At 36.1% G+C, this 16,493-nt stretch overlaps 1 protein-coding gene across 1 annotated transcript in view; it reads left to right on the top strand.

Annotated features, from left to right (window-relative positions):
* Positions 1–3,831: 3,831 nt before the first annotated feature.
* The window catches only part of MAGI2 (membrane associated guanylate kinase, WW and PDZ domain containing 2), a gene marked incomplete at both ends in the record, with an annotated part of 68,569 nt that continues 55,907 nt past the window's right edge, over positions 3,832–16,493 (top strand). Inside the window, 2 exons of the mRNA XM_029086134.1 lie at positions 3,832–3,863; positions 8,705–8,894. Coding sequence (XP_028941967.1) covers positions 3,832–3,863; positions 8,705–8,894 — 222 coding nt within the window. The remainder of the gene's footprint in view (positions 3,864–8,704; positions 8,895–16,493) is intronic.

The raw sequence follows: 16,493 nt of genomic DNA, 5'->3' as shown, positions 1-16,493 counted from the left end.
AAAAAAAAAAAAAAAAAAAAAGAATAAGAAACGTATCAGACTATTTTGCAAATGCTCTAGGTCCTCTATCATAAGCTGATTTTGGAAGACTAAACTTTGTAACAATAAATGATGGCTGAAGTTTAAGGCATGTGAAATCTGTAAGCATATTTTATGAGAAAAACAAGTTAGACAGTAGGGGGTTGCAAGTTTGGAGAGGGAGAAGTGGAAATCTGGAATTGGGATAAGGAAGTTGTAAGAGCTTATCCAGTAGAGGTGCCTAGTTAGATGTGGGTTGATTACAAGGTTGAGCAGCATTAGTACTGTATTAATACTCAGAAGAAGTTGAAAGCTGCACTCTTTGGAGAACAAATTTCAGTCTTGCCTCTAAAGGAGGCAAACTTGCCTATGAGGACAGGCTGAGAGAATTAGGGCTGTTCACTCTGGAGAAAAGAAGGCTCTGGGGAGATCTTATAGCAGCCTTTTAGTACCTGAAAGGGCCTACAAGAAAGCTGGGGAAGGACTTTTTACAGGGGCAGGTAATGATAGGATGAGGGGTAATGGATTCAAACTGGAAGAGGGTAGGTTTAGATTAGATATTAGGAAGAAATTCTTCACTGTGAGGGTGGTCAGACACTGGCACAGGTTGCCCAGAGAAGCTGTGGATGCCCCTTCGCTGGAATGTTTTAAGGCCAGGTTGGATGAGGCTTTGAGCAACCTGGTCTAGTGGAAGGGATTGGAACTAGATAATCTTTAAGGTCCCTTCCAACCCAAACCATTCTGTGATTCTAAATCAGTAATGAATTGATGCCAGTCTGCTGGCAGCTGTCATTCAGGTGGGGTCCCACTGTCTCTAGTGGGAAATACTCACAGCACGTAATGAACCAGTGCCAGAAAGTCAAGGGAAAATACCATACCGTGAAGTGAGGTCAAACTAAGGGAGAGTCCACTGCTTCTCATTGCCAGCTGTAGATGCGGCTTCAGGAGGCCAACACTGTTGAGTATGCACTAAATACATGTTATTAATTTATATTCTTCAGGTGAGCTTCCACACCTGAATTTTCTACATGTGGAGGATTTGGTCCTCTACTATGCAGAACAACATTTAAAGGTGAATGTCAGAAGGGACCATGCAGACTACACAGGAAAATGTATTTTGCTTTTATGCTTTTACATGTGAAGTTTCTATTACACTTACAATGCATAAGTACATATGCATATATGCACATATGCATGTATGTACATATGCATTATATTCTTGAATTCTTGAATTTGCAGCAATGGTTGCATGTATTTAAATACTCGTGAACACAATTCTGGACATGTTTGGTTCACAACAATTATCCATAATCAGTCTCATGTTGAATAACTGATAATGCCATACATTGACTAAAGGTCAGTTTTGTTTAGATTGGGAAAAAGATATTTAGTTTGGCTGGATGTTATATGAGGCAAATTTAAAATTGCCATGAAATACATGAAAGATATGAGATAGGATTTGCTTTATGGAACTAAACTTTAATCTATTTAGTCTAGCACTTAGTCTTTGACACAGGTGAGAGACCATCGCATCTTACATGAGGTCTTGGTCTAATATCTGAATATAAATCCGTAGAATGGATTTTAATATCAGTTCCACGGTTTGTTGCCTTTAGAGATTTTAGCTTCTAACATGCTTTTGTACACATATGGATATTCAATACTTTTTTAAAATCCTGCTTTAGATCTTTTACTTCCATGGCATCCCATATCAGATAGTTTTCTTAACATAATTTCATGCTGTGTGAATAAATATTGCCTTTTTTTTTTTTGTTTTGAGTGTAAATGTTGTCATTTGCATGTTGCAATCTGTGCCCATAGCCTCCAAGCTGAATATAAGTTTGTGTTCTCCTTGTTCGGATGAATAATTGATTTTTTTTAATTGAGATTTTTTTTTAAACAAATCTTCACATAATGTATATCTCATTATTTATTTGATTTATAAATACATATTATATTTTTAATTGATAGTAACATTTTCTGATAACACCAGAAAAACATATTTATAGACAGAAAGAATAAATAAATAGGAAAAAATGACCTTTCAGTTTGACCCGGAGTAATTTTTTTTGCTGACAATAAGTTATGGGAGGTGCATGAGTATCTGGGGGGCGGGGGTTTACCTTTACCAGTATTTTCCAAACAACGGATTAGGGTAGTAAGTAGATTCGAGATACCTTTCAGCCAACCTTCTTGCAAGTTTAAAGCCTTATCTTTAGCTTTGAGGGAAAAAAAATACTTTTTAACTTTCTGTACAGAACAATAGCAGACAATAAAAAGGTAGCCATCTGCCATCCAAGAAGTTATTAAATAAGTTTCTACTACAGAATCTTTAATACTGAAGGTGATGTACAAGCCAGACCTATATGGGATGCCTATTATCTCAGCTTGAATTTGCAGATGGAAAGAAATCTATCTACTTGTTAATATAGCCATTTTTATCCCCACACTGTAGAGTCAGTAAACATAAACATTTCCAAGATTACTTTTCCCAATATACTTTTTTGCTTAAAAGCTGTATCAGCTTCTACACCAATGTTGCAAAACAACCAGTGCTCCTCTACAAAAGACTCGAGTGCTTTTTCACTCCAAGATTTTTTCAGTCTAAATGCATTTGTTATCACAGCAGAAAAAAATACCTCATTATCACAGAATTCTAGGAACCTTAAATACTATGTACAAATAAAATCCCTGTTGTGATTTGTCTGTAGAAAGATACTTCCCTAATTTTATTTCTAGACTCACCTTAGAAAAAGAAATAATGAATTCAGTACTATTCTTATGACTTAATTAATTTTTTGACTGAAAGAGCAGCCTTCCTATTAGATGTCTCAATTTAAGCCCCATTTCTGTTTCTGACAAAACAAATGAACGATGTTATTAGCTTTTAATCTTACTTAGGAAGGTTCACAGACTTTTTTTTTTTTTTTACCTGCTATTAAACTGAGAATGAGTTTTTAAATTAAAGCTATGCTGAAAGCTGGTATTTTAAAAAATTTGACCCAATATCCTTTGAAATGCTTCTTTTTATTTAATATTTTGTAAAGTTTTTTTAACATTGTGCTGCATAAGAATGTTACAATGAGTGTTTCAAGTTATCTCCTTTTATGAGAAGGACATATCTGGAGTTTTAAACATTTATAAGCTGCAGTAGTTGAAATTTGTGACAGTCACTAAAGCAAGTTAACAGTTAGTCAATAACCAAGAGAAAGAAGATATAACTAGTTGTGTAGAAGAGGTAGTCATGTCTGATGACTTGCTAACTGACAAAAAAACAGGATACTATCAAAACAAGCAACCCTCCCAAGACATGGCTACCTTATCTAGACTGATGAAACAGTTATTTTTCTCCAGGCTTTTATTCTAAAAAAATCTCTTGTGTTATTAGGTTTTGTTGATGGGATGTTCTGAATTGCTTCTTCTTAAAAGTGCGACTGCATTTGACGCATCAAGACCAGGTCATTTGGTGTCTTATCCAATGTCCATTAAGACAATTGGAAGTCCTTTTGTTTAGTTATTTTAATTTTAACCTAATCCCATGCTGTTTGTATAGTATGGCAATGATCTCAATAGCTCCACTTGCATATATATGTGTATGTATATATATATATATATATGCATATAATATATGCATATATTTTTTCTTAGAAATGATCCTCTGTGTTTTATGTTTTCACCCCTTGTGTGTAGAGAATTTTCATATATATATCAGTATTATCCACAGACCTGAATGAGAACGGGAGCATAGACATCACTGAGCCTCTACTCTATTCATCAGAAAAATCTGCTAACATTATTTTTTGTTTATTTCAGGTTTCTTTTCTCCATGGAAAACTCCAAAGCCTGTAAGTTCCCTTTCTAAAATTATACACATTGAGTTCATAAGATGACTATAATTCAAAGCAAATTTCTGTAGACTTTTATCTAACCCTTCTGTTCCCAGCTCATGAGACACCTCGCAGCAGTGTCCCAGGTCTAGGTGAGACAGCATCAGGGGTGGCCTTCACTAATAAGCTCTGCAGTCCTGTTGACTTGGAGTCTACCAGCAGCGGTCTGGAGAAAGGAATATCTCAATGTTAAGATGAGTGTCAAGAACCAGAAGTGCAGTGGCTTAAAAATGAGGGGTCTGGAGGAGGTGGCAGAAGGCCCCAGCAGTGAGGCCAGTCTAGTTGGCCTTCTCATTGTCTGTCTGCAATGGATAACATACACTTTTTCTGGTTTACAAGTGGAGTGAGCTTAACATCCTTAAAACATTTATTATTCTTTCTTGCATTAGTAAATCTAGAGCTGGAAATAGCCACGCTTGAAATGAGAGCTTGGAGTAGATAACTTGCTGAGGTGCCTTCTAACCAACATTTCCGTGTTTCTATGATTTTGACTTTAAATCCCATGGTGTGGAGACCTTTCCTACTGTAAGACTGTAAGCAACGACTGTATTTATTCTGTTGATGCCCCATTTTATCATTTCTTGAAACTGTGACAACATTCACAGTGTAAAAAGAAATCATAGTCTATTATTTTTGGTTGTCTGGTTTGTTTGTTTTGGGGGATTTTTTTAAGTTAGATTGTAAAGATCTTAAAGTAGTGTTTATCTCTCATCAGAGGTGTGTAGAAGGAAAAAGAGCCCTGACTCTGCCTGCTATTTTAAAAGCATTTATAGCTTTCTTATTGGCAGGGGCGGGGGCTATGTTCAATCTGGACAACTTCACATCCTCTTATATTTGACCGTGCATACAAAAATAATTTTCAGAGCCTGTCAAGTCCAAATAGCAATTAATTAAGCAGCTGATTAAGCAGACTATTTCAGCTTGTGCGGTATTGATGTAAAAGGCTAGAAGATGAAAACAATACATGGGAATAAGTATTGCATAAGGTTATTTATTCATCTAAGTAGCAGGGCATTTGTAAAAATAAATCTGACTATTAAGGGCTAGCTTGTTCTCACCAGTTTAAGGTTCCTGTTTTACTGGGATGTTCAGCTTTTAATCTCAGGTAAAAAGTGATGAAATAGAGAACTTGGAACTTACTTGTTAAAGACCTACATTCAGAGACCTTCCACTGTCTGTGCTCACCCTCTTTAGGTACCTATCAAATATATAAATGTCAGGATATTGTTGATGATTGTCTGCACAGTTTTGTTATATAAACAGCATAGTAGTTCATACTCAGGTAACACTTGCCAATAATCAGAATCTAGAGAAGCAACCCGAGTGATGAAATTTTTCATGCAATAGCCTGAGGAAACCAGGGCTCACAGAAATATACTATAACACCATAGTGTGCAGCTACTGTGCCTGCATGCAGGCTAACTGATCACAGCTAGTCTATTTTGGGGTAGTCTCAGCAAGAGAATTTACAGATTATTAACCAGGTTAAGGTAGTGTGCATTGCTCTGACTGTCACCACTTTAACTAGAGAAATAATCAGACATGTTTCTAGCGCCCAAGACGTGAAGGTAAGATTAAAACCAAGTGCCCCTGAAGCACTGAGTGTCTGCAGACAGTCTGAAGCAATAAGGCCAGCACCGGGAGGTTTAGAAAGTCTTCTCAACACCACAGCACAGCCCTGTAGGTGTGTAACAGGAGAAAAAAAAAAACTACAGATGGCATAAACCCATGTTTCCTTTCTGCTTGGGTCACTACTGCTATCCCCTCGCCTCTCTGGCTGCACAAGAGAGAGGCCCTCACCATTCTTTAAAGTAAAAAGGTGACCATGGGCCATTGGCTGGAAGAGGAGAAGAGACAAGCTCCTCTCCCTGAGGCAGAGGCTCAGGGATGCTGTGCACTGTGTCTGTGTTCTCAGCATCCCAGAATAACCTGGGCTGACAGAAATTTCCTGTGGTTTCTATGTATATTGTGCATTTATTATATATATCATATTTAATACAATTTGATTAGTGCAAAATGAACTTGAGCAATGTCACCAAACCATTTCCGCAACTTAGATTTGATGCCCTGCGCTTCCAGGAGTGCCTTCATCTGTAAGCTAACATTGTGATAACTCACATTGCAAAACACTATGTGACTATTTAACTAACTGATACGAGTTTGGGAGATATGATTCCCCTTGTGTTAATCTGTTTATGTAACTATTTATGTTAGCAGTATTACCCACAAGTAAGAATGATTTGCTCAGTTTTTGACTTCACACTTGAAGATTCAGAGCTAACCAGCAAGCAAGAATTAGATATATGAGACCCAGTAGGATTTTGCCAATTGATTTCCAGTTTCTTGTCCTTCCTCCAAGAAAAAATTTGCTCATCAAAGATAATTATACTTTCCTTTCTCTTTTCAAAGCCTTCTTTAAATATTTAAATTTTATTCAGTTTCACATTTTGAAAGAGGTAAGTGTTCTATTTCTCTGGCACTGTCCAAGAAATAAGGAAACTTTCACTTCTAGACAGACAGGGCACCACTTGTCTTTCTGCATCATAGTGATAAGATAGAAACTGTGATTTCTCTGACTTGGATTTTTTTTTTTTTTAGATTCCTCACTGAAGGTAAAACTAAACATAATTCTCCATTCTTTTCCTTGATCATAAGGAACTTGTATTGAGCTCAGTTCTCCTTTCCTATTTAGGCATAGGTGTCATAATCAGGTTTGTTTCTGGAGACCTTTGAATTTGCACTTCCATAATACAATGATATATGTTTATATATACCCAAGGTAATTCCTTTAGAGCCAGAAAAGCTATCAGAAATATTATTGTGACATTCATGTGACTTGCCACATAGGCTAATTTACCCAACACATAGAAAAACTTATCTTGGAACAAAGGGTACCTGAAGGTACTCTAGGTACTTCTCTGTACTTTAGCTATTTTGATGACAACTAAGGTAGCTATGTCAATGACAACTAAGGTATCTCCATATGTCAATGTACTGCATAGGTTCTACATATCTATAGTGCCCTTTTACATCACATCCTAGTTGCTGTCTTTTGTATCTGACACAAAATAAATGTGTCTTTCCTGAACAGCTCTGGCGAATATTGAATACACTGTTTCATACCTTCCTTATTAGCATTTCATAGCACTAATACTTTCCTTTCTCAACTTAAATATCCTACCCTATGCATACTAGTACATAAGAGTCATCCTACGATTGACAGATACCTAGATCTCTTTTTTCTTCATTTTTTTCTAATGAACCAGCCCAACTTACTGCTGAAACTCTGACAGAAGCACAGATTGAATAATAACACTACTCTGTATAAAGAATGAGGTCTTCAACAACTTAAATGGCCAATATCCATATTCTGTTTATTTTGAAGTATGAAGCTAAGAGTGTCAGATCACCTGGAATGTGCAGAGTGATATTTACTCAGCATGTTCACCAGGAGGACTCTAAAACATCTGTAGTCCACACATACTTGGTGTGGGAAAAGCCTGATGCTGTTAATCACCAGAATAGAGAGCAAAGCCTGCCTGCTGAGCCAAACACCTTCTGAAACTGAGGAACTAAAGGTAAATGATAATCATAGAGTTTATAGAACAAACTTACTGTAAACCTGCAATCGTCTTTGATAAAACACTGCTGTTACAACACTAGAAGTTGGTAGCATTTAATTACAGTTCAGTTTGTTTCCAAGTGTTATTTTTTGTGTAATTAACTGATAGCTGGGTTGTGTGCAAGAACACACTGTTCTGGAGGTTTTACCACCCTTAGCTGCAGGAGGGGTCAGGGAAAAAGCCAAATATTTGTTTCCTGGGATAAACATTTGTGTTTTGCTTATCTTAACCTCTTCAAATATATTTGCTAATGCAATTTAATTAGTAGCCAGCTCCTTCAAAAAGAAAAATGCAGATGATCTGTCTTGATGTACTTGTGAGATCACTAAGGGTAGTCTTGGAGAAAACATGGATTGAGGTTGCTTTCATCAATAGACAATACACTGTTGCTTACATCTCTCCTATAAACAGTCTGGTGTAGCTGAAAAGTTTATCCTGTGCTTGGGAGTTTGATTGGATGATGCCAATGTAATTTTTGATTTAAGAAAGAAACAGTAAGAAATGAAAAAGACTCTCTCAGCCTAATGCCAGCTTTTCTTTTCACCATATTCTGTATTTTATCATTGAACATTCGACTGTCATTACATGCTCAAATACATGCTGTAACCATTTTCCTTTTGTGGTTTTTTTTTTCCTTAACTTATAACTTTCCTTTAAAGTTATAAATTCTGCTCACAGTTAACAGTATTCTACTTCTCCCTATGCAGAAGAGTTGGGCAGCTAGCTATTTTCATGCATTCTCAAAAGATACAGCATTAAAATAATTCAGTTGATACCCAGTCTGGCCACTTCTTTGTTAAGGGCTACTTTCAGTTATGTATTTTGATGAATCTGATAATTGTATCTTCACAGTTCCACAGATTTCACCTTAGCAGAATAACTTCCAATAGCTCTGCACATTCTGTGAGAGGCATTCAACAGGCTTCAGGGGTAACGCTGGGCCCTAATCCACATGGGATCATATTATCTGAGAAAGATCACATCTTCCCATGAGCAAGAAATTAACAAGTCATTTTATAAACAGTACGGCACACACCTTTCATCTCAAAAGGCAGCAAATGGATTTGCTAATTTTACAAAACACATTTTCAACTGCAATCACAGTCTTTGATCTCATTGTGGAAGTCACAGTTTTTTAAAAACTTCATCTTTATTCTCTGTATATTTTTATTCCAGATGATGGAACGATGGGAGAATCAAGGCAGCCCTCAAACAAGCCTGTCTGCTCCAGCTATGCCACAGAATATTCCCTATCCACCCACTCTTCACAGGAGTTCATTTCCCGATTCAACAGAGGCCTTTGATCCACGAAAACCTGACCCATACGAGCTGTATGAGAAATCAAGAGCTATTTATGAAAGTAGGCGTAAGTGAAAGCCCTGTTCACCCTGCTGACCATTTAATATTTTAAGCTTTTGCCTATCAATGTGTCACTGCTGACATAATTTTCTGTAATTATCTTTTGTAATTTAAAGAAAGCAACTATAATCCCAGTTAAAAGAGGCCTTTATAAATTATTCAAAAAATATACTTACACATTTTCCTAGATCTTGTCTAGATTCTAAAGTTTGATTTTGTTAAGTTTTTTTCCTTATATTTTTGCTCTCCTCATTTTAAATCCTTAGCAAAGAACAGTGTATTTGCCACCACATTTTGCTGTACTATTTTTCTTCATAGTTAACCAATAGGAGGATGTGAATTTATCAGTGCAAAATTGTTTCATTTCCTTTCACTTTAAAGTGAAGTTTATTAAAGAAATTTCATATTTATTTGTTTTTACAAAAATGACAAGTTAGCACATTGTCCTTGGTGGTTAGAAAGAAATCCATAGTACTAATAAGTACTATTTGAAGATCAACACAGAACAATACTGAGCCATCAAGATTCCCATCTTCATTTTATTTTTCATGTTTTTGAGGGGTATGCCACATTTTCCACAAGTGTAAAAGGGGTTAAATTTCTTTACTCCTTATTATAAAGAACATTTTAGCTGAAAGCGTTATTCTAAATTGTCCAGAGCTTCTATGCTTATTAAGATCAAACTTTTTTTTTTTTACTGAAAGCTTTTTCATAGCAGTTATTACTTGCACATACCACCTTTCAATTCATTTTATAAATTACTTTAGACTACAGATCAAATTACTTTATAAATTACACATAAAAAATTGCACTACAGCTGATCCATATTAGCCCATTATTAGTCAGGCCCTGAGATGTAGAGATAAACCTAAACTGTCATAATCTATGATCTGGAAAGTACAAATTTATTCAGCATGCAGAGGAATAGTCTGAAGGATAAGCGTTATTGTCCCAAATATTGCGTTGGTGCCACTCTTACTTGGCCCTTATACTTTAGTTACTGCATCAGCATCTCCTGTTTGGCTTTGGTATTTCCCCAGCAGGGAATGTCCCCCAGCAGGATGGATATGCCGGAGGAACACCAGGGCTTGTTTTACATCTGCTTTAAATTAATTCTAATGTAGTCTCTAAATTGCATCTCAGATTCCTCAGTTCTTTGCCACTGCAGCCAATGCCACCATCTTCTGCCACCCTGGTCCATTTAGTGAAACATCTTTCAGTGGAGATTGTCACCATAAAACTCACTTACCACAGGCTAGACCTTTTTTGGGGGGTTTTCATTTGGTTTTTTTTATTATTTATTTAGTAGGTCCCTGAAATTAAGGTCTCAAGTTTAAATCTAAGTATTTAAATAAAATGCTGTCTTTTTTTCAGCAATACCAAGTGTCTTATACCCCCTAAGTATGGATTTGAGAACTTACTTTAGATCACCTATAAAAAGTATTGATTTTCAATTATAAACTCTTAGGCGTAGGAACTGAGCTTTCCAGTGTATTTACAAACACCATGTAGATCATGCTGTCTGGTATTTTAATATAGTAAATATTATTTAATAATGTAGCATCTTCCTCTGCTCTATATGATATTCTTGATTGGAGAGGGTACTCAAGACAATGTATAAACAGAGGCTATAATTTTTGAAATTTTAAAACTCTTTGAAGTATGAATCAGGATACAGTGCAAAGCAAGCCAAAAAAGTTTGAAAGAAGTAGGATTAGCTTTGAGCTAAGTTTGAAAATAATTTTCAGACATCTTTCCTCTTTCTCTTTCTCTTTCTCTTTCTCTTTCTCTTTCTCTTTCTCTTTCTCTTTCTCTTTCTCTTTCTCTTTCTCTTTCTCTTTCTTTTTCCTTTGTGCATTAAAGGCTAAAGCGACAAACAAGTAAAAATATTTGGCAGAGCTGAAATGCTATTCCCCAAAGTGCTGTGAGTTGGGACTATAAAAAGAAATTAAAGGGAAAAGAAACATAGTTACCAAGGATTTTGGCTAGTTCAGCACCTCTACTGAAGACACTCTTGACTTCATATACTGCTTTAAGGAAAGGAAAATCCTTTGCAAATTGCTTCCAATATGGGTAGTTTCTAGAGATTAAGTATTTTAGATATTCTAGATATTCTAGATATTCTAGAGATTAAGAATCTGCACTTTTCATTCAATAAAATCAGAACCATCTTTTGTGGTCAAAGCCATCAAGCCTAGAGTGGAAAAGTGCAGATTACAAACTTCCTGCATTGAAACAAATACCTTTGTAAGACAATTAAGAAAAAGTTATACATGTCATGTGTGTATATAGGATACATATTTATATGGCATCTTCTTTTGTCTTTATCCCCAATATGAAAAGTTCTGTATTTACAGAATTGCCCTAAATATTAATGAAAGCAAATAGGCCCAGTCCTTGTTTGCCCTTCATAAAACTATGGGAAAATAGATCTAATGTCAACTACAAAGGCTGCCTCACACCCCAAAAGGTGATATATTCCACCAAAAGATATATTACACCATTCAATAAAAGAATGAAGTGATTCATTATTATTTCTACATACTTTCTATGAGTTTTCTGTGTACTTCCTTGACCAACATGAACTTCTGTCTTTTACTGATATGATCTACTGTGTTCAGGAGCAGATGCTACAACAGGGCAAGACCTGATAACACGTAGATTGGAGTTATGCTAAAGCCTGTTTTTAAATAGTTTAATTGCATTTGAGTTCTGTCCAAGAGGCAACTGGAAAATGTACACAAGCCTTTTTCAGGCAGCTACCTAGACAAAATAAGAATTAAAAATCATGAAACTGTTAGGCCCAAAACAAGAAAGTGAGAGATGAAAAGTAAGACTGCAGTAACCACTCCTCTCAGATTTCCAGCAGTGTCCTGATCTTCCAGATAATCCCCAAAGCTTTAGTTTTTTCTCTTCTGATGCTGGTATCCTTTGAACGTTTTCTCTAAGCCTTGATTCCATAGTTACCAACCAGATCTGTTCTGCATTCATTCATATACCTTGGTCATAAATAACTGCCTCCAAACAACTCTCTTCTCCCAGACATTTTTGTTTCTTGAATGCCATAAGCACACATTTTAGCAAATTCAATTCGTCAAGCCTTTGATTGCTTTTATTCTCTACATAGTGCTAGTGTTTCCTGAAGTGAGAGAAACAATAGGCAGGAAAAACATTACTGAGTCAAGAAGTTGTCATCTAAATTGAGTGTATAGGAGAGAGAGTTTCAAGATAATATGCACTTAGTTTCCTACCATATGTCTGTGTCAGGTTGGTTATCTTCAGTAAAGGCATATCCTTAAAGTGTACAGCTACTTTGGGGTTTTTTTAAGTACTTCTTATCTCAAAGGCAAGTTTGCCTTATCTCCTGGCAAGACCAAAAAAGAGGGAGGTTCATCTTCTAAAAATAGTGCAAAGAAGTGAACAATCATGACCTGGAAAACTCACAAAGAGATAGTACTAGATTTTTGTTTCTCTCACAGTAAGACCTTTACTAAACAGTTCATTTTTGTACTGCTAGACCTCTGAATTTCTACAGATCTTTTTATCAGAGGATCTCACCACAGTCAGCACTCAGCAGGACCTCCTGAAAGCCTCCTGCTTCCCTATCAGGGAGATAAGTGAATTATGCATCACAGTGTAGTTCTATGAGGAGCACAAGCCACATGACTTGAAGCAGAACATGAACTAGACCAAGGAGCCTGATTCACAAGCTTTTGCTCTAGCCATTAGGTATGCCCATCCCTATCTAATGATAGCAAGAAAGGGGCTTCAAGCACAAAGCCTCCATGAAAAAGAATGATTTTCATTGTACAGGAATGTTTTTCCACCTTAGGCACATGAAGGACCTGCATGACCTTGTGTGATATGGCTATTTCAATTTTTTATGATCTCATGAATTACAAAGGACTAGTGCTTCTGCACTGGAAACAGTTTCTTAGAGGCAGTTCTACCATCAGCGCTTTGAGACAAATCAAATGATGCATTAGTACAAAAGTGGACTGCAACTCTATTTTGTAAGTCGTAGCTCCTTGGAAAATTGTTTGTCATGAGTTAGCTGTTACCTGTCAGCTCTTACCTGTTAACTGCCACCTACCTCTGCTGTCACCATCAACTGCATTCAATAGCTCAAAGCACTCAAGGAGGTGCATAGTGTTGCCAAAGACTGATGAAGATTATCACATCATTCAAAAGAACTATCTAAAAGTGAAAGAAGGGAAATTTTTTTCTTCTTTCTTTCTCTTCCCTTTCTGGAGCTAAATCTCTCCCTTTTTCTGCCTTCCCGTCCCCAGCCTTCTTCCCTCCACTTATTTCTTCTTCTTGGTCAAGAGAACCTACAGCTTTCTGTTGGTACATTATTTTGCAAAACTCAAAACTCAGAAATGGAGGAGAAGACTTGCTCAAACAACTGAATTCTTTTCTCAACTATGAATTTTAGATATCTTAAAGGCAAATCCTTTACGTCCTTTCTCCTTATGAAAACTCTCAGAGTGTAAGTGACAGCATGACTCTGCTGATAACCATGGAAGTTAGATACAGGAGCTAGAAAATGGAACATCAGATCAGGAATTTCTGATTAATGAAAAAAATTATAAGATTTAATTGCTTAGGTTACATTTGTCCTTCAGTGAGTGTGGAAGTCCAAGACTGGTGATGTGACACAGAAATGCCAATAGGAAGAATAAGATAAGCCAGTGATAAACTCTCATTAAAAGTGAAATCTGAACAATTACATTTCCACCTTTTACTGGAAGGACAAAGGTTCCTTCCTTCAAAATCTCCCATGTTATTTTCTCCTCTGACCCTGGTGTCGTGAATTCCCCAAGTTCCTCTAATCCATCATCTGTCATACGAACTGTAATTTTTTTTCTGCTAGAGACTTAGGCAAATTGGAAAAGAACCAAAAAGCAAAGTCCACCAACAGCTGTGAGACATGTAAATAGCAAATGTATTAGCATAATGCATTATTAGCCTTCATAAAATAAGGGTGTTTTCTTATGTAGACTTATGAATAACTTTCTCTAAGGGTCATAGACAAGCATTTCAATACATATTAACACTCTACCTTTCCTCTGAAATACCACTGCGGGTATTCAGCACAAATATTAGTTAAAGTATCATGAAAGAGTTGCCAGACAGCATTATACTGACTCATAACTTTGAAAATATTGTTCTTGGAGAAAAATACTAAGGCCTTCGGGGTTTCCTAAATACAATACTCATGGAACAAAAGAAAAATACTAGGTGTCTAGTACTGAATGCATTATCACCTAACGGTGTCTATGGCATAGTCTACAGCTAAGTAGAATTTTCTTGTCAGTGCTTGTTGGCTGAAGACCTACATAGTTACAGTCTTAAAAATTGAAGAAACAACATGATTGTTACTGCAATTTTTTCAGACAGTATTTTCCTGACAAAAATTTTGCCTCTAACAATTTTTCCCATTTTTGCTCATCTCTAGTCTAAAAAAAAAATCACATTTTGCTTATGGTCCTTTAGAAAGGTATATAAAGTACTTTTTATATGGGTAAAGAGTTTGGGACTATAAATTCAGAAAATCTTCCTTGAGCTCAGTTTGCTGTATTTTTCAATATTTCTGTTCACCAGGTACTGTCCTTTATATCAGATAGATACACCTGCTTTCACTTAGTAAATAAGAGTATTGGGAAATTACTAATTATTACACATTATCATCAAATTAGTCCTTGACCTAGAGTATAAGCAACTGAGTTATAGGAAGGTAATTTCTCAAAGTAATTTCCAGGCAGTACAGGTTGTTGTTTTCCTTTTGTATCTATTGCTACCCCAAGCAACAGCATAGAGAAGGTCTAAGTAAATGAATGTAACCCTTTTTTTTTAATAAGAGATGATACATAACAAAAGGAGAGGAAATTTAGCAGACCAACATCAGATAATTATGTATTGTTCATCACTGCAGAAAGTTACTTGCTATGACAAAATGGATTTGCTGGTTATAAGAACTGACAGGGAAACCAAAAGCATTTTCAGATGGAATTATGAGAATTTCATCATCACAGTACTGTGGACGCAAAGTGATTTTGATTGCTGGACTGCAAAGTAGGTCCCAAATGACCTATGCTAATATGAAGTGTCAGTTTTACAACTGATGGTAGTATTTAAAATGCAGTATTCCTTTCTCTTAAACAATTTACACTTTACTAAAAGGTATACAAATACATTTTCATCTGCAAAGTGTGTACTTAAGAAGTCAAAGTAATAATTTCAAAAAACTGACTTGTAAGCACTGGGGAATCAGTCATAGATGCATTAAACCAATGGGAAATGCATTGTCAATGTGCTGTTTCAAACTACTGCTTGCCCAGGTTTGGAAAGGACATTGCACCACGATCATATTTGTTCTTCTCATTTGTGAAACTCCTATTTGCCTAAGTATGGCCAGGACTGAGCTGATGAAATATAAATGTTCCCTAGTGCTGGTTTTGCTCCACGTAGTTAGCATTCAATAAAGTATGATCCAGAAAATAACACAGTATGGGCAATAAATATTATCATCTCTATCTTTCATCAGCGTAATTCTTCCTCCAGGGAATACCAGTGGCTCCACTGGTGTAAATAAGAATACCCTTTTGTCATGTTGTAGGTGCATTGTTTTCCTAGGGTTATATCTTGACAGCAAAGTCTAGCATTTTTTCACCATTGGTTTCACTTAAGTCAGGATTGTGACCCAGGTCTTGGGTGTTGTTTATCTGTTTTCACAAATATTTTGCAGCTTTCAATTTCAAAACCATGCGTGTAATTCATATTAGATTAAGCATGAAGCCAGATGTGCAAAATTTTTGCTATTTTATCTTCTAATAGCAAAATTAACCTTGGCTTTGCATTCATCTTGTATGGAAGAAGTCTTGATGTATAGCAAGCATTTGAAATGCGCAGCTGTGTCCTCATTCTCCAGAGCACACAGAGTAGTCCCCATGGTAGAGATATATTTCGGTTACAGTTATGTACAAGTAGCAGTTCAGAAGAAGGCTTCTTAGTTTTACTTTCCTAATTCTTGTTTCTAGGACAGGTTAGATGAACTAAAAAAATTAATGCAGCAATTTTACCAAGTATTTTATTATTTATTCAAGCTCTACTTTGTAATTATTTCATTCCTATTTCACATTAAAGAATACAACTACTCAATAACTACTTACGACAATGCAGCCACAGAAGTTCAACCAAAAAGGCTTTATTAGGAAAATACAAAAACCTTATTGTCAACTTTTTAAAGCTTTCTGCACTTTTAATGCCTATTCATGGTGACAGTGTTGGGTAGTCTGATCTCTTTTCCTGGTCTCTCCAAACATGCCTTCTGCTGCCTCATTTCCTAGGAGGTGGAGGCAGGAGGTTTAACTTCAAAGTTGAGAAGATGCCAAAATGAATTTAATAATAATTAAATTGAAAGTTTCAAATTGCCTTATGTAAAAGTTAGTTTCCTATGAAAACTAATTGACAGGCTTTTTATAAAACAGAGTTTGCTAGAGTCTCACAGTATTTTGGTAAAATTATCAGTTCAGTCAGTTTGTTCTCAGCAGATGCAAGGCACCAGGTTATACACAAATGATGTGCATTCTGCTTGACTGAGGAC

Source organism: Antrostomus carolinensis, unplaced genomic scaffold, assembly GCF_000700745.2.
Source record: "Antrostomus carolinensis isolate BGI_N321 unplaced genomic scaffold, ASM70074v2 scaffold1890, whole genome shotgun sequence".
In the NCBI taxonomy this organism is placed as follows: Eukaryota; Metazoa; Chordata; class Aves; order Caprimulgiformes; family Caprimulgidae; genus Antrostomus; species Antrostomus carolinensis.
This window is presented reverse-complemented; position numbering and strand designations above follow the sequence as displayed.